Genomic DNA, 23,438 nt, shown 5'->3' on the forward strand with positions numbered 1-23,438 from the left:
CAGAGAGGAGGAAGATGGAAACACAATGCTGATTCTTAAAAAGAAGTCCAAAGGAGATATGAGGAACTCCGAAGCAGTGACCCTGACACCTCCACCATGCACATCAGCAGGAACAATTCTGGAGAACACGAGGAACAAATATAGGGATAAACCTGTCCTACTGCAAAGAATCAATGGCTTTTGTAAAGGGAAGTCATGGCTCCCTCATTTGGTGATATTTTGGGAAGGAGTCTGGAAGCAGTCAGAAAAAAGATACTTTGAGAAGAGAGACTTTTGCAGTCCACTTGGTTGTCCAAAGATATTTCATGGTCTTTCAGCAAACCCTCCCACAGAAATTGTGTTACCATGTGATAAAAGGAAAGGTCCAACGTGGCTGAACATTCAGTTCAACAATGGAGTGGCAAAACCAGTCATTTTTACTAGGGAAAGGAAAAAACACTCTAGTGCTGCAGGAACCTGTGCTACCAACATACTCATAAAACTAAGCTTGACAAACCAGTGCTCTCACCCACTGCAGGTCCTTTTATGTTTGAAGATGCAGGGGATGCACTTTTTTCTGAACAAGTCATCTTTTGAGCACTAGGAACCAAGTATTTCCATTTAAATATTAACCCCTTCCTTCTCTTTGGCTGCTTTCCAAAAGCAGATCTTGTCTTTCCAAAGCCGGGCAAGATGCGTTGCAGAGAACGGAATGACCCTACTGAGTCAACAGTATAGTACATCAGAATGAAAAAGAATGTTAAAGTCAATGCCAGTTGTTACATCTCATCCATGCTGGGTCAGACCGAACACCCTGTTGCCCAGTACTTCGACCTCCTAACTGGAAAAAATAAAGGAACAAGGCATACATGAAATATACTTTTCCCTATAACCCTTCCAGCTTCCAATGATCAGTCAGATAGCTCCTATCCTGGTGGTGGAATCTCACTCCATTGTAGTTCTGACAGATTTTTCTTTCTAATAACTTCTTTAGTCACTTTTTGGATCCATGCTGTTTTCATGGCATCTTACGGCAGAGAGTGTGAAAAAACCCTCCTTTATTCTTTCTAAATGTGCCATCTGGTTAATTTCACTTAAAATCATAGAATCATTTAGGTTGGAAAAGACCATCGAGTCCAACCTTTACCCCAGCACTGCCAAGGCCACCACTAAACCATGTCCCTAAGGGCCTCGTCTACACAGTTTGTGAACACTTCCAGTATGGCGATACCACCACTGCCCTGGGCAGCCTGTTCCAATGCCTGAACACCCTTTTTGGGGAAGGAATTGTTCCTGATCTCCAGTCTAAACCTCCCCTGGTGCAGCTTGAGGCCATTTCCTCTTGTCCTGTCACTTGTTCCTTGGGAGAAGAGACCAGCCCCCTCCTGGCTCCATCGTCCTGTCAGGCAGTTGTAGAGAGCGATAAGGTCCCCCCTGAGCCTTCTCTTCTCCAGACTAAACCCCCCCCAGGTCCCTCAGCCGTTCCTCATCACACTTGTGCTCCAGGCCCTGCACCAGCTCTGTTGCCCTTCTCTGGACCTGCTCCAGCACCTCAATGTCTCTCTTGCAGTGAGGGGCCCAGAACTGAACACGGGATTCGAGGTGCGGCCTCACCAGTGCCCAGTACAGGGGGACAATCACTGCCCTGGCCCTGCTGGCCACACTATAGCTGATACAGGCCAGGATGCTGTTGGCTTCTTGGTTGCCTGGGCACAAGCTCACATTCAGCTCTGTCAATCAGCACCCCCAGGTCCTTTTCCACCGAGAAGCTTTCCAGCCACTCTTCCCAAAGCCTGGAGCATTGCATTGGGTTGTTGTGGCCCAAATGCAGGACTCGGCACTTTGCCTTGTTGAACCTCATACCATTGGCCACAGCCCATCGATCCAGCCTGTCCAGATCCCTCTGCAAAGCCTTCCTACCCTACAGCAGATCAACACTCCCACCCAACCTGGTGTCATTTGCAAACTTACTGAAGGGACACTTGATCCCCTTTTCCAGATCATTGATAAAGACATTTGTCCTGGGTTCAGCTATAGCAGTCATTTTTCTCCTTCTTAGTAGCTGGTGCAGTGCTGTGTTTTTTAACTTTCAGCCTGGGAACAACGCTGATAACACTGACGTTTTTAGTTGTTGCTAAGTAATGTTTATTCCGACCAAGGACTTTCTCAGTCTCATGCTTTGCCAGGGAGGAGGGGAAGCTGGGAGGAAAGAGAGACAGGACACCTGACCCAAACTAGCCAAAGGGGTATTCCATACCACAGCACGTCATGCCCAGTATATAAACCGGGGGGAGTTACCTGGAAGGCCAGATCACTGCTCGGGTCAGGCTCGGTATCGGTCGGTGGGTGGTGAGCAATTGTATCCTCTCCCCTTGTTATTTCACTAATCATTATTATCACTGGTGGTAGCAGTAGTGGTTTTGTATTATACCTTAGTTGTGGGACTGCTCTTATCTCAACCCATGGGAGTTACATTCTTCCGATTCTCCTCCCCATCCATCCGGGAGCAGGGGGAGGAAGGGGGGGAGTGAGCAAACGGCTGTGTGGTTCTGAGTTACCGGCTGGGCTCAAAGCATGACAGTTCTTTTTGGCGCCCAACGTGGGGCTCGAAAGGTTGAGATAACGACAGATCTGACCAGAGTGTGTTTAATCCTATTTATAATAAGCATTCATTGTTACTACTCGTCACAATGGTGATTATTTGGCTCTCAGACTTGCTGCGCTTGATCTCAGAGTTTCAGCATGTTGTACCTTACTTACAGCCACTATTTGCTGTTTTAGCGTTTATCGGCTGGGGGGCCTGGGCTAAGGTTCTTGTTTCACTGTACTTCATGGTAATGACTTGTAATACAATAGACTCATTGATCATGAAACTGGTCTGGTTTGTGCTTCCAGCGTGGCCATCACCTCTATACATTGGGAGGTATATAATGAAATATTTTAGCAATTGCATATCTTTTTTTTCTCCTCGGGGGGTAAACTTACAAAGGAAGCATTCTCTTTCACCCCCCGTTCCCCCACCAGCCTATTTGCAACAGCAGTTGAGAGTTCTGAAGGTTTTAGATGGCCTCTGAGTACCCTTGAGCCCTGCCTACTGATTGTGCTGGGGATCAGCATGTTGGCAAACATATGGAGTGTGTTTTACCCATGGCCATCCCGTCGTAGGAACATCCTATTTCATTTAATCTCAAAAGTTCAGCAGTATCAGGTTCGAATCTGGTCTAGGGTTAGACGACGATATAGGAGGACCACCAGGAGATTTTCCCTGAGGCTGGACAGTCATAAGTGGCAGGGTGTGTGGGATATTATGGGCAAGTATCTAGGCCAGTGGGCCCCTCCAGTGCTTTGGAACTTCACCACTGAACAAGTGCAACATCCGGAAAAACTAGTAAAACACTTAAACGAGGTGTGCTGTCGTCCTGGTTATACCAGAGAGGGACAAATCATGGCAACGTGCTGGGGCTTGGCCTACGCCTACAGAGCCCTGCTCAACACTATCCAGCACCTTCAAAGGGAAAAAAGTGTCTCTGGATCTGATGGCAAAGCAACAGACAACGCAGCTATGCCAACTACAAACACTGCAGCTAAACCAAATGGCCAGTTTGTGACAATGTCTGTTGCCCCTGTAAGCAAAAGCAGACGAGAGGCACAAAGAGCAACCCGCGAAGCGAAGAAAGATGAAGACCCAATGCCATTACTACATGCAACAGCATCTGAACAAGAGTTACTACTATGTGGGTCAGAGGAAGAGGAAGAAGAAGAGGTCGCTTCTCAACCCCGGCCCTCAACCGAACTGCGGAATATGCGAAAAGATTTCACCCGTTTTCCAGGGGAGCACATTGTCACCTGGTTGCTCCGATGCTGGGACAATGGGGCCGACGGTCATGAACTAGAAGGTAGGGAAGCCAAGCAGCTGGGATCACTTGCTAGGGAAGGAGGAATTGACAAAGCAATTGCAAGAGAGAAGCGAGCCCTCAGCCTTTGGAGGCAGCTCTTGGCAGCTGTGAAGGAAAGGTTTCCCTACAAAGACGATATTACGAATCGCTCAGCCAACTGGACCACGATAGAGAAAGGCATCCAGTCCCTGAGGGAATCAGCCATTATAGAGATGATCTATCGCAGGCCGGATTCCAGGAACACATCCGTAGATCCAGATGAAGTCGAATGTAGACGACCCATGTGGCGGAAACTTACACGGAGTGCGCCATCATCATATGCCCACACATTGGCATCAATGACCGGGAATGACGGAATATCACCAACAGTGGATTGCCTGATTCGTCAACTCCGAGAGTTCGAAGACAATCTCACCCCTTCCATCATTTCAGCTGTGGAAAAACTGTCCCAGGAGTTCAAACAATTGAGAGACGATTTATCCGATCTATCCAGCTTCCCACGCGTACCAACCCATGTCTCAACTATTAACAGAAGGCGCCCTACTGCTTGAGAAAGAAAATATAGGAGGTACACGCCACGGGCCACCCTATGGTTTTACCTGCGGGATCACGGAGAAGACATGAGAAAGTGGGATGGAAAACCTACTTCAGCTCTGGAGCAACGGGTGCATGAACTGAAGAGGAGAACAATGGTCAAGGATGATCCTCCCAGGAAAGCTGCTGCTCCAGTCTCTGGTGAGCAGTTTCCCAGATGGAGTGAAAGAGCTGATTGTACTCCAGCTCCTGTAATAAGGAATACTAATCCCTTTCTACAAGACATAAGTGGAGAATTTTATGATCACTATTAGAGGGGCCCTGCCTCCAGCCAGGTGGAGGAGAGGGATAATCGGGTTTACTGGACTGTGTTGGATCAGATGGCCTGGCACATCAGACCCACAGAAGTATAAGGCTCTAGTAGATACCGGTGCACAGTGTACTCTGATGCCATCAAGGTATCAAGGGGTGAAACCCATTTATATTTCTGGAGTGACAGGAGGATCCCAAGCATTAACTATGCTGGAAGCTGAAATCAGCCTGACTGGGAGGAAGTGGCAAAAGCACCCCATTGTAACTGGTCCAGGGGCTCCATGCATCCTTGGCATAGACTATCTCAGGAGAGGGTACTTCAAAGACCCAAAAGGGTATAGATGGGCTTTTGGTATCGCTGCCTTGGAGACAGAGGAAATTAAACAGTTGTCCACCTTACCCGGTCTCTCAGAGGATCCTTCTGTTGTGGGGTTGCTGAAGGTCGAAGAACAACAAGTGCCAATTGCGACCACAACAGTGCACCGGCGGCAATATCGCACCAACCGAGACTCCTTGATTCCCATCCATAAGCTGATCCGTAGACTGGAGAGCCAAGGAGTGATCAGCAGGACCTGCTCACCCTTTAATAGCCCCATATGGCCAGTGCAAAAGTCTAATGGAGAGTGGAGATTAACAGTAGACTATCGTGGCCTGAACGAAGTCACACCACCATTGAGTGCTGCCGTACCAGACATGCTAGAACTTCAATATGAACTGGAGTCAAAGGCACCCAAGTGGGATGCCACAATTGACATTGCTAATGCATTTTTCTCGATCCCTTTGGCAGCAGAATGCAGGCCACAATTTGCTTTCACTTGGAGGGGCGTCCAGTACACTTGGAACCGACTGCCCCAGGGGTGGAAACACAGCCCTACCATCTGCCATGGATTGATCCAGACTGCACTGGAACAGGGGCAAGCTCCAGAACACCTGCAATACATTGATGACATCATCGTAAGGGGTGATACAGTGGAATAAGTTTTTGAGAAAGGGAGGAAGATAATCCAAATCCTGCTGAAGGCCGGTTTTGCCATAAAATGGAATAAGGTCAAGGGACCTGCACAGGAGATTCAATTTTTGGGAATAAAATGGCAAGATGGACGTCGCCACATCCCCACAGACGTGATCAACAAGATAACAACAATGTCTCCACCAACTAACAAGAAAGAAACACAAGCTTTCTTAGGTGTTGTGGGGTTCTGGAGAATGCACATCCCAAATTACAGTCTGATTGTAAGCCCTCTCTACCACGTGACCCGGAAGAAGAATGATTTCAAATGGGGCCCTGAACAACAACAAGCCTTTGAACAAATTAAGCGAGAATTAGTTCATGCAGTAGCCCTTGGACCAGTCCGGGCCGGGCCAGATGTGAAAAATGTGCTCTATACCGCAGCTGGGGAGAATGGTCCTACCTGGAGCCTCCGGCAGAAAGCTCCAGGGGAGACTCGAGGTCGACCCCTCGGCTTTTGAAGTCGGGGATATAAAGAATCTGAGGCCAGCTATACTCCCACTGAAAAAGAGATACTGGCAGCCTATGAAGGGGTTCGAGCTGCCTCAGAAGTGATTGGAACTGAAGCACAGCTCCTCCTGGCACCCCGGTTGCCTGTGCTGGGCTGGATGTTCAAAGGCAGGGTCTCCTCTACACATCATGCAACTGATGCTACATGGAGTAAGTGGGCCACACTAATTACACAACGAGCTCGAATAGGAAATCCCAGTCGTCCAGGAATTCTAGAAGTCATCACGGACTGGGCAGAGGGCAAAGATTTTGGGATGTCACCAGAAGAGGAGATGATGCGTGCTGAAGAGGCCCCACCACATAATGAACTGTCAGAGAGTGAAAAGCAATATGCCTTGTTTACTGATGGGTCCTGCCCTATTGTGGGAAAGCATCAGAGATGGAAGGCAGCTGTGTGGAGTCCCCTGGGACAAGTTGCAGAAACTGCTGAAGGAGAGGGTGAATGGAGTCAGTTTGCAGAGGTGAAAGCCATCCAGCTGGCCTTGGACATTGCTGAACGAAAAAAATGGCCAGTACTTTCTCTCTCTACTGACTCATGGATGGTGGCAAATGCCCTGTGGGGGTGGTTGCAGCAATGGAAGCAGAGCAACTGGCAACACAGAGGTAAACCCATCTGGGCTGCTGCATTGTGGCAAGATATCGCTGCCCGGGTGCAGAACCTGGTGGTGAAGGTACGCCACGTAGATGCTCATGTACCCAAGAGTCGGGCCACTGAGGAACACCAGAATAACCAGCAAGTGGATAAAGCTGCTAAGATTAAAGTGGCTCAGATGGACTTGGATTGGCAACATAAGGGTGAATTATTTTTAGCCCGGTGGGCCCATGACACCTCAGGCCATCAAGGCAAAGATGCAACATATAGATGGGCTCGTGATCGAGGGGTGGACTTAACAATGGACACTATTGCCCAGGTTATTCACGAATGTGAAACATGTGCTGCAATTAAGCAAGCCAAGCGGTTAAAGCCTCTCTGGTATGGAGGACGATGGCTGAAGTACAAGTATGGGGAGGCCTGGCAGATTGACTATATCACACTCCCACTGACCCGCCAAGACAAGCGCTATGTGCTTACCATGGTGGAAGCAACCACCGGATGGCTGGAAACATACTCTGTGTCCCACGCCACTGCCCGGAACACTATCCTGGGCCTTGAGAAACAACTCTTGTGGTGACACGGCACCCCAGAGAGAATGGAGTCAGACAATGGGACTCATTTCTGGAACAACCTCATAGACACTTGGGCCAAAGAGCATGGCATTGAGTGGGTATATCACATCCCCTACCATGCACCAGCCTCTGGGAAAATCGAATGGTACAATGGGCTGTTAAAAACTACACTGAGAGCAATGGGTGGTGGGACTTTCAAACACTGGGATACACATTTACCAAAAGCCACCTGGTTGGTCAACACTAGGGGATCTGCCAACAGGGCTGGCCCAGCCCAATCAGAACTTTTACATACTCTAGAGGGGGATAAAGTTCCTGTGGTGCACATAAAGAATTTCCCGGGGAAGACAGTCTGGGTTATTCCTGCTTCAGGTAAAGGCAAACCCACTTGTGGGGTTGCTTTTGCTCAGGGACCTGGATATACTTGGTGGGTAATGTGGGAAGATGGGGAAGTCCGATGTGTACCTCAAGGGGATTTCATTTTGGGGGAAAACAGCCAATGAACTCAATTGTATGCTGTTGCCTGCTCTATAACACTTTGATAGCCCACCAGCTAGATATCTTCAGGTCGCCAGCAATTGACCCTGACTTCCCTCTGATCATCACCTCAACAAAGAATGAATTTTGAGGAAACCAGACGAGCTCAGCAGTGACCAGACGAGTTTGGCGGTATCATCAGCAGGCAAAAACCCGACACTACATACCGTCCCTCCTGCCCTGAAAGACTATTACAAGAGATGGAGCCTGACATCATGGACTGGATGAGTTGAGCAATTTTATAGGGATTGGTCCATGGACTAGGGAATGATATCTTTCTCTGTGTGTGAGTGTGGGTGTATATATATATGTGTATATATGGGACAGGGGTGATGGTGTGTTGAGAGATGTGGGATCTGAGCATGACGTGAATGGTATGGAATAAGGGGTGGATACTGTCCTGGGTTCAGCTATAGCAGTCATTTTTCTCCTTCTTAGTAGCTGGTGCAGTGCTGTGTTTTTTAACTTTCAGCCTGGGAACAACGCTGATAACACTGATGTTTTTAGTTGTTGCTAAGTAATGTTTATTCTGACCAAGGACTTTCTCAGTCTCATGCTTTGCCAGGGAGGAGGGGAAGCCGGGAGGAAGCAGAGACAGGACACCTGACCCAAACTAGCCAAAGGGGTATTCCATACCACAGCACGTCATGCCCAGTATATAAACCGGGGGGAGTTACCTGGAAGGCCAGATCACTGCTCGGGTCGGGCTCGGTATCGGTCGGCAGGTGGTGAGCAATTGTATCCTCTCCCCTTGTTATTTCACTAATCATTATTATCACTGGTGGTAGCAGTAGTGGTTTTGCATTATACCTTAGTTGTGGGACTGCTCTTATCTCAACCCGTGGGAGTTACATTCTTCTGATTCTCCTCCCCATCCCTCCGGGAACGGGGGAAGGAAGGGGAGGGAGTGAGCGAGCGGCTGTGTGGTTCTGAGTTACTGGCTGGGCTCAAACCACGACAACATTAAACAGAACTGGCCCCAGTACTGAGCCCTGGGGAACACCACTTGTGACCTGCCACCAAATGGATTTAAGTCCATTCACCACCACTCTTTGGGCTTGGCCATCCAGCCAGTTTTTTATCCAGTGAAGAGTACACCATCCAAGCCATGAGCAGCCAGCTTCTCCAGGAGAATGCTGTTGGAAACAGTATCAAAGACTTTACTAAAGTCTAGGTAGACAACATCCACAGCCCTTCCCTCATCCACTAAGCGGGTCACCTTGCTATAGAAGGTCACTTGATGTCCTTTAATTCTTGCAGTACAATTGTTCCTTCATCACCTTCTAAAGGTTATTCAAGACATTTTTTTCATACTTCTGCCTTACCCCTCACAATCATATCCTTCAATGCTGTATATTTATTCCCTGCCTTACACCCACTGACCCCATGTGCAAAGGCACATCCTGCTTTGTGGGTTTGTTTTGGGGTTTTTTTCTCCATGCTTTTCTCACTTCTACTACATACTTTTGGAGAGAAAGAACCAAAACATCACATTAAGGGTGCACCACATATTCACACAGTGACAGAATTATTTTTAGCCTCTGTTTTTCCCAACAAATCCTTGCATTACTATTTTTTCCAAGAAATCCTTGCATTACTATTTTTTCCCTGCTTGCTACCATAAAAAACCCAAAAAACCAACAAAACCCACCAAAAAAAAACCAAAACCCAACCCAGAGGTGACATTTCTGTGTAATGATTCATCAGATCCCAAAGATCTCATTCCTTCCTGGAGGGTCCCTTCTTCCCATCCACTTCTGAACATCCTCAACACCACAGACACTACCAGCACACATCCAAGTCTCTCTACAGTCTCATCCTCCCAAAGTGACAATCCCTTACCCACTCATTCCCTCTTTTGTCTCTTAACTCATAATCCACATTGGGCATGTGCCCTTAGCCTCTGGCTGCATAGTTCCCCCTTAGTTTGCAGCAAGGGAACTTCTCAAAAGCCTTTTGGACTTACAAGACGAAGACAGCAGCCCAAGAACCGTATTGACATGTCTGCGGGCTCCTCTTTGCAAAACTCACATCCTATTTCTCCATGTGCCCAATGCATCTACGTTTCAGTAGTGCTTCTACACATTTGTCCAAGTCAGACATCAAGGTTCTCTCAGCCCATCGGTGTCTGACTCTCTTCTGAAACCCTTCATGATACATGGCACCATACATACCATCCTCCCCTTCTCTTGACCCAAGGCAGTTTGGAGAGAAATTTTGTTCCACAGCCACAAGTTCACCTGTTTTCTCCTTGAGTCTCATTAGGACTCTGGGCAAATATCTGATCCCAGAGACTTTCTTCACTTCCCCTCACCTATTTATTCCAGTGCTTCTTTGACAGACACTTCAATCCCAGACACGGGCTCTGCCAAGTCCTTCATAAAGAAGCATCCCAGCATGACAACCTACCTGATTTCTGGACACACAGGCAAAGAATTCAATTTGATATGGTCTTATCCTCCCCAAGGTCTCTTTTTATACTGCAGTCTTCCTACAGGCCCTACAAACTCTCTGGCAGGCCTCCTGTTCCTTATTTTCTTGAAGAAAGATATTATTATTATTTTCAATAGCTTCTGCTAGTTGTTTTTCAAAGGTTTTGCTGATTGCCCTGAATTATCTGCAAATAACTAAATACAAGACTAACAGAAAACAAGAACAATCACATGGATGCAATTATCACTGCATCTAAGTCTCCTGGATGACAGTAACCAGTATCAGGTGTTTAGGGAAAGAATATAATAAAAAGGTGAAACACAGAGCTCTCTGTAATCAGAAATAGAAGCAACAGCCATAGACCTGGAGGTATAAAATATAACCATGGAATTGGCCTCCGTGGATTACTATAAATATTTAAATGCGTATCTTTTAAAATCTACTTAAACTCCCACTACTTCTTGCAGCAGCAAGTCCCACAGTTTCAGTGAAAAAAAAAAAAATTATTTTGTTTTTAAGCGAGAAGGTGCTTTTTCTCTAATTCTTGTGGTTTGGGAAACAGTGAATAATTACTTTCTAGTCATGCTCTTCATAGTGTGAATGACTGATGACAGACAACTACAGTCCACCTTCTTCAATTACTTTTTTCCAAGCTGTGGAGCCTTAGTCAGCTCTGTTTTTCTTCAGGCAGAAGATACTCTTGACCTCTGACAACTCTTGTCAATTGTTCTCATCAAGCTCCACTCAATCCTTTTTGCCATTGGAAATGCATTCAATATTCATACATTTACAAAGTGCCATAACTGTGTTTTTAGGTAAGTTGGGTTTGGAAGCCTTTGGTTTAGGCTATTTCTTGCTCTTTCATTTCTGAATTCAGCTGACTTACATACTGGCTTTTCTCCTATGTTAGAGTTTTTATGGTGTCCTTTTCCCTCCCCTTCCCCCAGTGCATCACCTCAAAGTTCCTACAAGCTTTCATGAAGTCTTTGGCTGAAAACTTCTTCCATATCTTTTACATTTGAAACAGCAGGAATCTACATAGGAAAGACTATCAAACAACAAAACAGAGGGTAAAACAATTTGAGCAAAATGCACTACCTGGCAGTTTTTGCCATAAGAATGCATAAATTAGCATTAAAAAAGTATTTACAGCCTAACAGAATGGAGGAAGCTGAACACCAGAACAGTGACTTACTTCTGCAGCATGGCTTGCCACTCGCCTAGTCTGGCTCCTATAGGAAACTGCTTAATGGTGCTCTGAATCTTCGCTCGCCACTCTCTCATGTAGTCCTCAATGTCGAACACGAATGGCTGCTGCCCAAAGTTGGCATCGACTATCTCTCCTGGAGTCTGGAGACCCACCGTAGGGTAGAGATTTGACTGGGAAGGAAGAAAAAGAAACATCTATTAAACCCAGCTTTCTGTTCCTAGTTCCAGTTACACGGTTTGGTAAGACAGAAGAGCTGCTCTTTACATTGAACAATGTACTGGAGTAGGGAGGGGCAACAGCCCTTTAGGGACCTCTCAATGAACCCCACGACTTATTGTGCAGTTATTGAAAACTACTGCATAAAACCAGAGCCATGGGTTCAATCCCCCAGCAGTCAGTAACTGATGCCATGGCTGCTGCCCATGGCCTGTCCAGTTCCTGGCTTAGTTTTCTAAGCAATTTCTACCAAAGTTCAAGAGCCAGCAGCTAATAATAACAACAACAATAAAAATGAAAGGGGCATCATGTCAATCAACAGACCTATGTGTTCTCCACTTTTTTTGACTGATTTCTCTTATTCCTTGGCAGCTGCTCTCTGAATATTTTACATCTCTGATGACAAGGGAACGGCTGGTAGTGGAGCTCTGAGGTTAAGTCTTTGATGGTCCCAAGACAGCAAGTCATCCACACAAGAAATTCCACTGCTGATAGATGAATTTCATTTTAAGAACAAGCCTATGGATCCAAATGGAAGCTTTCACCCGCCACCAGAACATGGGGAAAAAAGGCTACCACTGTGAAAATACCTCTAAAATTCAGCCAATAATTCTGCTTCCAAAGATGATCTAATTGAAAATAGGTGGTCAAAGTCTATCTAGTTCTCTGAATTCAGGTTCTTTTAAGAATAAGCTTATGGATATGAATTGAATCCCTGAGCCACTTAAACATGAGGAAACGAGAAATGGCATTGGAAAAGGTACAGGGGTGCCTGGTTCTCATCACTCTGGATCACATTTTCTAAGAACATGTTCCATTCACTGTCATGTAACTTTTCTGCAGCACAAATTACTTTTTTATTTGCAACACAAACTTCACTAATTCTCTGCTTCAGAGCATCTGCTATAGCTTGCAGGGTTCAGGGAGAAATCTTTCCCATGCCACTTACTCACTGTTTGGTATTGGGTTTTCTCACTTTGCTCTGACATGCTGGATATTGACCCAGCCAGAAACCAGACACTGGGCAAGGCACACGGACACCCGCAGTGGAATTCGAGTCTGGAAGGTGCCTGGTTGTGGTGTCTTGCTCATGGTGGAACCCACATCAGACGTTAAATCAGTGGAGGGGCAGACCTCTCTCTAGATCAAATCAGCAAGATCTACTACTGTGGGGTAGACAGTCATCCTAAAGAAAGCCTAAGTTCTCCCCTCCTCTATAGTGAGGGGCATGGGCTTCCCTGCAGTTATCTGGAACTCATTTTTCACTACTGCAGAGACCTGAGACACTGGCAATGTCACTGATTGCCCCTTGAGATCTTGCTGTGGATTTTACTTTTTACTAAAGGTATTAAGACTGTTATGAGGCGGAACTCAGCAGAATCCTAATCCCATTGGCAAAAATGGAGCCAAACATGTCGTGGGAAGCGATTACTTCTCTCTGCTTTCGCTGGCATGGCTACATCTGCAGTACCATACTTGGTTCCCCACCTCCACATCCACCTCCCCAGGACAAGAAAAACTCACAAATGGGGCCCAGCAGGGTTCTGCTATGAGGGTCAGAGGGTTGGAGTGCACAGCACATAAGGAGAGGCTGAGGGAATCACCCTGGAGAAAAGAAGGCAAAAGGGAAAAATCTAACTGCAAGTCTTCCACTCCCAAAAGGAGCGTGATAAAAAGATGGAGACAGATTTTTCTCAAGAATGTTCAGTGAAAGGACAATGGGCACAAGCTGCAGTCAGGGAAATTTTGATGGGACATAAGGAAGAAATTCTTCCTTGTAAGGATGATTAAGAACCAGAACAGGTTTCCAAAGAGACTGAAGCACTTCTGTCCTCTGAGATTTTCAAAACTCAACTGGATAAGGTCCTGACCAACCTCTTCTACCTTTGAAATGATCAAATCTCAAAAAACAAAGGAAAAAACATGAATCTATAAATAGAGGCTGGAAATGAGGATGACTGCATCGTTGCTGACTCAGCATACCTCCTCCTTTCTTATTCTTACACCAAGGAAGTTGCTGGGTTAGAGGTGTGCAAAGAAAATAACAGCACGACACAGGAAGAGCTACCAGAGGAAAACAGCATGTTTAAAGTCAGTCTCTCCTCTTTCAAACCTTGGTGACAAGGAAATATCTGTAAATGAGGGATCAGATCTTTTCCGCAGTCCATAAGTTCAACTTCTTTATTAACTTAGCTTTTTAGTATTATGAATCCAAGGACATCCAAAGCCAGGAATCAGACACCCAAAATACCTGGAAGTTAGAAGTAAAAAACCCCAAATTACAACATATCACATATTTTTTGGCCATTTTGGGGTGTGTTCATCTTTGAGGGGAAGCTGCCTACCCCCAAATGCTCTCAAATCACCTCCAAGTTAAAATTCCATTTTTCACATGTGGGATGTGTCCTCTCTGGTTAGCAACTGTTGGAAACCACACATATCTCCACCACCCTGCCAGATGCAGGGAGACATCACCCCAGAGCCCACTGACCAGGCAGATGCTTCTCCTGACAAGCTCTTCACACCTTCCCCTGCCAAGTCCACGCTGCAAAGCTCTATGGACACACTTCTGCTGTGAATGACAGAGCAATGGTACGGGTGTTGGATAGCTATTTCTTATTGATAAGAGCCTAAATAGTAATTATCCATCTACCCCAACATGAAGAGTGCTCTCATCTCAGAAAGAGAAGCAATCTAGCCAAATGAGAAGACAAAGTGGTGAAAAAATTAGAAGTAATATGGTAAAACTGTGACTCCTAATGTAATCCAAGTCCAGAGGGAAAACAATGAGCACCTAAAACTAAGGGGTAATATCACAATAGAATGTTCTTGCTATGGAGCAAGGTTGTTAAAAAACCTCACTCCAAAAGGTGTGGACAGGTAAAAATCATCTTTTACTTTTTAAAAAACTGTACTTGGATCAAGTGAATAAACTGCTATGAAACAACCCACAGAAAGAGGGTTTCTGGTTTTGAACACACTGCAATCAAGTTCAGTGAGCCTGAGAACCAAAGAAAAAGCTGTATTGACAGCTGATGTGAAAAGGCATATTAAATAACTGAAACATCTTTCAGCACAGACACTGGCTGGGATATGGGAGAGATCGGTAAAGCCATAAATCCCATTGGGAAGGCGAACAGGGAGTGCTAGGCATTATTTCTCACAACACAAAAATTAGAGGAAAAAAATACATTTTTTAGCAGGAGGTGCCAGGCAGAGAAGAGTAAGCTTTCTTCCACACAGTGCAGAAGTCAGCCAAGAAAATCAGCACTTTGGAGGCCTAAACAAGTTATGGAAACCAAGGAATTCCTCAGAGGAAATTCACTTGGGGTTATTAAGTACAAAGACAGGAGTGTAATCTCAGTGACAAGAAGTTCTGTGTATGAGGGAAGCGGGTGCAGTGGATGTATTGGTGTATGCCTGACCTGGCTTTATCTTCTTTTCCTAAACATCTGCTCCTTGTCCAGGAACACTGGAGTCTGAAAAAGAGCAACCATGATTTTGCTCATGACTCACTGTGAAAGTCATGCTTTTCTGCGTTCCGACTAGATGCTATTGCCTGGTGTAAATCAGCTGGTGTCACTGCACTTGAGTAACTCGGTGAATCAGAGAAGTAACTATCAGCCCCACATGGATGCAAAATACATTCCTCCAGCGATTCCATAAACTGGTTACTCATCATGGGAGAAGGCTTGTCAAAAACTTGTGTGATGAGCATGCATGCTAAAGCCAGCCTGATGATGGGACATATGAGAGGCTAATCAATGGCTTTGCATATACACTCCCCACAGTCAAAGCTGCATTGGGAAGACATTGACCTATAATGAAGTTTGAATCCTTGCTTTAATTCCAGGAGAAGGATCCCTCACCACCTCCAGAGGATGCCTCACCCTCTAGAGGTGGTGAAGGAAGAGAGGAGGCATGTGAGCAGCGCACGAACCCAGGCACAGAATTATAAAGTCACAGAAAAAGGAGCACCCACATAATTCAGTAATGCTTTACCATTTTTTTAAACAGGGCATCAAACAGAATCACCCACAAACATACACTCTTCCCCCTCCCTTCTCTTTGCATCCATAGTGAAAATACTGAAAATAGGTGTACTTACAGGGAGGTCTGTAAAGGCTATACCTGTGGGGGGAAAAATACTAGAATTAAAAAGACAAAAGATTTTCTCCCTGCTGGGCTACATAGAATCAGAGAAGAGTTAGGGTTGGAAAGGACCTTAAGGTCACCTAGTTCCAACCCCCTGCCATGGGCAGGGACGCCTCACACTAGACCATGCCACCCAAGGCTCTGTCCAACCTGGCCTTGAACACTGCCAGGGATGGAGCATTCACAACTTCCTTGGGCAACCCATTCCAGTGCCTCACCACCCCCACAGTAAAGAACTTCTTCCTTATATCTAATCTAAACTTCCCCTGTTTAAGTTTGAAGCCATTACCCTTTGTCCTATCACCACAGTCCCTAATGAAGAATCCCTCCCCAGCATCCTTGTAGGCCCCCTTCAGATACTGGAAGGCTGCTAGGAGGTCTCCACGCAGCCTTCTCTTCTCCAGGCTGAACAGCCCCAACTTCCTCAGCTTGTCTTCATACGGGAGGTGCTCCAGCCCCTTGATCATCCTCGTGGCCCTCCTCTGGACTTGCTCCAACAGCTCCATGGCCTTTTTATGTTGAGGACACCAGAACTGTACACAATACTACGAGTGAGGTCTCATGAGAGCAGAAGGGCAGGATCACCTCATTCGACCTGCTGGTCACACTCTTTTTGATGCAGCCCAGGACACAGTTGGCTTTCTGGGCTCTGAGCACACACTGAAGCTGGCTCATGTTCAGTTTCTCATCGACCAACATGCCCAAGTCCTTCTCCGCAGGGCTGCTCTGAATCCCTTCTCTGCCCAACCTGTAGCTGTGCCTGGGATTGCCTTGACCCAGGTGTAGGACCTTGCACTTGGCACATGCTACCAAATGTTGCTGTGTTTCAGTAACTCTCAGCTCTGACCCTGCCCTTCACGATCTATCATATCTAGAAGTAACTTCCCTCCCCAGCCCCATCCTCTGCAAGGTTTTGCATCTGGAGAAAGGTTCAGGGAAGAACCTAAATGCTTCCAACATCTGACCCAAAATTTGATTTTCTAGAAGGCAGCTCCTCTTTTCTTTGCTTCTCCCTCTATTATTATGAAGGAATTAGTTTTCAAGACTCACTTTGGCTTTACAGAGTTTTACCCTAACAGTGCTTCAGTTTAGGCTATAACTACTTCTCACTAGCCACAGACACAAGACTGAACATTCAACACTTTGCATTACTGCTGGGGAACACCCTTGCAACAGGACTCAAGAGCACCTGAGAACAGCTCCATCCTCAACTACACTGATACAGTCTGAAATAGAAGAGATGGAAGGGACAGCCCTTGTCCTCATGGGGGACTTAAACCATCCTGATATCTGTTGGAGGGATGATACGGCCCGGCACAAGCAATCCAGGAGGTTCCTCGATTGTGTGGAAGACAACTTCCTCTTTCAAGTAATAGAGGAGCCAACAAGGAGAGGTGCCATGCTTGACCTCGTGCTCACCAACAGGGAGGGACCAGTTGGAAATGTAACACTCCAAGGCAGCCTTGGCTATAGCAATCATGAGATGGTCGAGTTCAAGATCCTCAGGACAGTGAGAAGGGCATGCAGCAAGCTCACTGCCCTGGACTTCAGGAGAGCAGACTTTGGCCTCTTCAGGAACCTGCTCAGTAAGGTTCCATGGGATAAAGTCCTAGAGGGCAGGGGGGCCCAAGACTGCTGGTTGATATTCAAGGATCACCTGCTCCAAGCTCAGGAGTGTTGCGTCCCGACTAGAAGGAAGTGTGGCAGGAGGGCCAGAACACCTCCACAGATGGATAAGGAGCTGTTGGGGAAACTTAGAGGGGAAAAAAGAAGCTTAAAGAAGGTGGAAGTGAGGACGGGCAGCCTGGGAAGAATACAGGGACATTGTCCGGGAAGCTAGGGACCAGGTCAGGAAAGCTAAGGCCCAGTTAGAATTAAATCTGGCAAGGGATGTGAAAGATAACAGGAAAGGCTTCTATAGGTATGTAGCAAATAAAACACAGAACAGGGACAACGTGGGCCCTCTCGGGAGAACCGGCTACCCTGGGTTTGGAGAAGGCTGAGGTTCTTAATGACTTCTTTGCCTCAGTCTTCACCAGCAAGCCCTCTGACCACACCGCCCAAGTCTTGGAGGGCAGATGCAGGGACCGTGAGAATGAAGACCTTAGGCCCACTGTAGGAGAGGGATCAGGTTCGAGACCATCTTAAGAACCTGAATGTGCACGAGTCCATGGGGCCTGAAGAAATCCATCCACGGGTCCTGAAGGAGCTGGCAAATGAACTTGCTAAGCCACTGTCCATCATATTTGAAAGATCATGGCAGTCAGGTGAAGTTCCCGACGACTGGGGTCTACAAGGATGCTGGGGAGGGACTCTTCCTTAGGGACTGTAGTGGTAGGACAAGGGGTAATGGGTTCAAACTTAAACAGGGGAAGTTTAGATTAGATATAAGGAAGAAGTTCTTTACAGTGAGGGTGGTGAAGCACTGGAATGGGTTGCCCAGGGAGGTTGTGGATGCTCCATCCCTGGCGGTGTTCAAGGCCAGGTTGGACAGAGCCTTGAGCCACATGGTTTAGGGCAAGGTGTCCCTGCCCATGGCAGGGGGGTTGGAACTAGATGATCTTAAGGTCCTTTCCAACCCTTACGATTCTATGATTCTATGATTCTATGACTGGAAAAAGGGAAATATAACCCCCATTTTCAAGAAGGGGAAAATAGTAGACCCCAGGAACTACAGACCAGTCAGTCTCACCTCTGTGCCTGGCAAAATCTTGGAGCAGAGTCTCCTGGAAAGCATGCCAAGGCATGTGAAAAACAACGAGGTGTTTGGTGACAGCCAACATGGCTTCACTAAGGGGAAATCCTGCCTGACCAATTTGGTGGCCTTCTATAATGGGGCTACAGACGTGATGGATAGGGGCAGAGCAGTTGACATCATCTACCTGGACTTGTGCAAAGCATTTGACACTGTCCTGCACGACATCCTTGTCTCTAAATTGGAAAAACATCAATTTGATAGATGGACCACTCAGCGGATAAAGAATTGGCTGGATGGCCGTACGCAAAGAGTTGTGGTCAACGGCTCAATGTCCAATTGGAAACCAGTAATGAGTGGTGTCCCTCAGGGATCAGTGTTGGGACCTGTCTTGTTCAACATCTTTGTCGGCAACATGGAGTGTGGGATTGATGCACCCTCAGCAAGTTTGCTGACGACGCCAAGCTGTGTGGTTTGGTTGATATGCTGAAGGGAAGGGATGCCATCCAGAGGGACCTTGACACACTTGTGAGGTGGGCCAGTGCCAACCTCATGAAGTTCAACCAAGTCAAGGGCAGGGTCCTACACCTGGGTCAGGGCAATCCCAGGCACAGCTACAGGTTGGGCGGAGAACGGATTCAGAGCAGCCCTGTGGAGAAGGCCTTCGGGGTGTTGGTTGATGAGAAACTGAACATGAGCCAGCTTCAGTGTGTGCTCAGAGCCCAGAAAGCCAACTGTGTCCTGGGCTGCATCAAAAGAAGCATGACCAGCAGGTCAAAGGAGGTGATCCTGCCCCTCTACTCTGCTCTCATGAGACCTCACTTGGAGTATTGTGTACAGTTCTGGTGTCCTCAACATAAAAAGGCCATGGAGCTGTTGGAGCAAGTCCAGAGGAGGGCCACGAGGATGATCAGGGGGCTGGAGCACCTCCCATATGAAGACAGGCTGAGAAAGTTGAGGCTGTTCAGCCTGGAGAAGAGAAGGCTGTGTGGAGACCTCCTAGCAGCCTTCCAGTATCTGAAGGGGGCCTACAAGGATGCTGGGGAGGGACTCTTCCTTAGGGACTGTAGTGGTAGGACAAGGGGTAATGGGTTCAGACTTAAACAGGGGAAGTGTAGGTTAGATATAAGGAAGAAGTTCTTTACTGTGAGGGTGGTGAGGCACTGGAATGGGTTGCCTAGGGAAGTTGTGAGTGCTCCATCCCTGGCGGTGTTTAAAGCCAGGTTGGACACAGCCTTGGGTGGCATGGTCTAGTGTGAGGTGTCCCTGCCCATGGCACGGAGGTTGGAACTAGATGATCTTAAGGTCTTTTCTAACCCTAACTATTCTATGATTCTATCTGTGAGAGATTCCTTTGGGCGAAGTTTTTAAGTCCTTAACTTTAGGGGAAATAGTGAAACAACTGTGGAATGAACCAAATTGTAGGTCAGTGCTTAAGTAAGACTTCTTATGCTGAATTAATGTCTAGGTTTGGGAATGCTTGGACTGATGTGTTAAGGCTCAGAAATGGACAAGTCCCTCTTAAAAATGAAAAGATGCTGATACAGTGGCTTTGTAGGTAGTTAAATAATACACTGAACTTACCACTTCTTTATTTCCCTGTTGCCCAACCATTTGCCATCTCATCTAACCTCCCACTGGCTGTGCAGTAGCAGAGGAAAGGAGCAGAAGCTGGGGATGCAATCCTAACCTACCTCAACAGATAGAGCAGCACAGAAACCCTTTCACATGCTCGAAGTATTTCTGTCTTGCAGCCACTTTCCAACTCCTGACTGCTGCCCAGCGCTGTTTTTCTCTCCCGTTCCACAAATGTGGGACAAGTGTTACAACACATGCCAAGTATTAGAGTAACCAGCAGCAAGAACAGGGCAGGAGCATCCCTCTCCTGAGAACACCTTTCTTTACTTACCTAAGCTGTGGCCATTTTTCGTGTAGAAGCACGTATTGTTGATGAGGTTGACGCAGCAGCCGATCACATCTCCAGTGGTGAACGTAGGGCCATAGGGCTGTCCTGTCCCCGAAGAGCAGAAGGAGTGCCCGTCATCCCCGTGGTACCCATAGGAATGTTTATCCCATCCTGCACAAGACAAGACAAAAGAGCAAGTCAGCAGTGAGGCCACTTCAGCTGAGCAACATGGCAGTGACAGCCTCAGGACACAATTTTCTGGGAGGAAATTCAAAATTTTTAATCCTACTCCTGATTCATCCCAATATTAATTTTCACATACCAGTAACTGAAAAGTCATCAATCACGATACATCAATTAGGTTTCAACCTCATTTGTCCCTTATGAGAAATAATTAAAGGAACAGATTGCCAAAAGTCATTTTGACAAAGATTTTGTTTTAAAAACCATTAAAAACCTATTTCTGCTTTATCTTGCCTGCAGTTGTATTTCCCACCAACACCATCTTCCAGCACAAGTATTTAATGAAATAATTCTCAGCCAAGTACAGCATTGTCTGCTCACAGGTGTAACCCAATGGCCAGAGGCACCTTTTGCATTCTCACATTTACTCTCTCCCTTCCAACAGCTGATAAGGATTTCTGTGTTCCCCTTGGGTGGTGACATTTCCCATTCTGTGGACATCTTAGAGCACAACCCTCAGCTGGCAATTTTAAAAATGGTCAATTCTAACACTAATATCTTTTATTTCTTCTGCCAGTAACACTGTGCCAGAGTTACAGCTGGGCTCAGGGACTGCATCCTGCCCACTTGCCCTTTTCCACACCTCACAGTAATTCCACCATTTGGAGCTCCTGATTTTGTTGTGTTCTACCCCAATTCTGTTGTAGATTTTTTTGTGAATTTCCTACATGTAGAAAGGCCAGATATAACTGGTAACTACTGCAAAGAAGAGAGATTAATCCATCTTTTAAAAGCGGAAGTGTTCTCCAGGCAACACACTGGTCTCTTTTCAGGACTCTCCCTCTTGCAGAGGAGAGGACAGTGCTCCCACACCTGTGGCCACAGAGTGATTCAGAGCTTCCAGTATCTGAAGGGCCTACAAGAAACTTGGAGAGGGGCTTTGGACAAGGGCCTGTAGGGACAGGACAAGGGGGAATGGCTTTAACCTGCCAGAGGAGAGACTGAGATGAGATCTTAGGCAGAAGTTCTTCCCTGTGAGGGTGGTGAGGCGCTGGCACAGGGTGCCCAGAGAAGCTGTGGCTGCCCCATCCCTAGCAGTGTTCAAGGCCAGGTTGGACAGGGCTTGGAGCAACCTGGTCTAGTGGAAGGTGTCCCTGCCCATGGCAGGTGGTTGGAACTGGATGAGCTTTAAGGTCCTTTCCAACACAAAGCAGTCTGGGATTCTATGATTTATTAAGTGGCAGAGGCAAAGAACAAGTTGGATACAAAAGCTTATCACATATACGCGCTTCAAATCTCATCACACTAAATAATTCACAAGTTCATTTTATAGGCCAACATTTCAACTTTTAGCTGATGGGCCAGAACACCTTTATAAAATATTAAGACACCTTCCAAAATATCTCACAAGGTAATGGGCAAGAATCATTGTACAGAGATGCTGAGGCAGAGCAATGAAGTGGCTCAGACAGAAGAGATGTTAGGGTTCCCTGTGGAATGCAGGGGACTAGCACCCAGCTCCTGTTAAAAACAATCCCTGAAATGGTATTTAATGAGGTAAGCAAATTATGAACTAAAGAAATATTTACATAAACACAAGACCTTATAGAGAGAGAAGTCTTCCAGAAGCAGCACATCTCATGATGTTAAGTGCTTGCAACAAGGCCTTCTAGATGCAAAACTGAGGTTCCTTAACTACTTTCCACATCAATTAAGGTAAAGCAACAGGGTTTTCTGAAGAGGATCATATTTATCCATCAGTAGAAACAGCTGCTCTTCATCAGATTGAGTTGTAGTGAGATTTAGCTCTGTGTTGATGTTACCTTTTATCTGAAAGGCTCAAGTAATAGGTACAGCCACTATAAAATTATTTTTTCTATTCTGAAAACCAAACAGTGCTGCTTACAACTCTTGTTGACAGCTAAATTGCTGTCTCTAAATCACCAGTCAACTCTTAACTGTCACTAAGATCACCTGGATTGTCCATAACCTGAGCTACAGCTGGAGATGCAACCTGTGGTATTGGTGAAGGCCAAAGCACAAAACCTGCTATGCAATGCCATCCCCACTCCGCTTTAGAAACTCTTTTTTCACATGGCACAAAACCAACACAACCTGTGGGATGGCAGAAAGCTCCAGGCGAAGACAGGCTCCAGCATGCCAGTATCATACATCTGTGGGAACATGCTGCATGAGAAAAGAGTACAGAACCTCTACAAAGAGCCAGCCCATCTCCAAAAGAGTTATGGCACAGAAATCAGGGCATCAAAAAGTGTGGGACAGCCTTACTCCCTGAGTAAGAATCACTGATGCCTGAACACTTAATAGTGGAAACACTTTCTTTGATTAACCTTCCAAGGCCAGGGTTACTGCCTTGAAATACTGATTGATGGTTTTGTTCAGCTTGAATTATGTGACTAAGCACCTTCCCAAATATTCCAGGGTGAAGCGTAATTACTGAAAGTTCAGCGTTTGGTCTGCCTCCTCCATTCAACCCTGCAGTCTGCATGCCCAAAAGCAGGTCTAACTGAAAAGACCAACAGAAAGAGGGGAGGAAAAAAAAAAAAAAAAAAAGGAGAAAACACCACCTCCCTAAAAACCTGTCTAAATGGCTGGCAGCAGTTTTGCTGGCTGCAGACAGGGCAGTCAATATGAGCAATACAAGCAAACACATGAACTGAAGTGGATCTGAAGGG

At 46.4% G+C, this 23,438-nt stretch overlaps 1 protein-coding gene across 1 annotated transcript in view; it reads right to left on the reverse strand.

The window, feature by feature from the left end:
• The window catches only part of LOC115619035 (ran-binding protein 10), an 85,100-nt gene that overhangs the window by 36,905 nt on the left and 24,757 nt on the right, over positions 1–23,438 (reverse strand). The window contains exons 4-6 of the mRNA XM_030511049.1: positions 20,563–20,730; positions 15,912–15,934; positions 11,573–11,757 (exon numbers count right to left, since the gene is read on the reverse strand). Of these exons, the coding sequence (XP_030366909.1) occupies positions 11,573–11,757; positions 15,912–15,934; positions 20,563–20,730 (376 nt within the window). The remainder of the gene's footprint in view (positions 1–11,572; positions 11,758–15,911; positions 15,935–20,562; positions 20,731–23,438) is intronic.

The sequence above is a fragment of the Strigops habroptila genome, chromosome W (genome assembly GCF_004027225.2).
Source record: "Strigops habroptila isolate Jane chromosome W, bStrHab1.2.pri, whole genome shotgun sequence".
NCBI lineage: Eukaryota > Metazoa > Chordata > Aves > Psittaciformes > Psittacidae > Strigops > Strigops habroptila.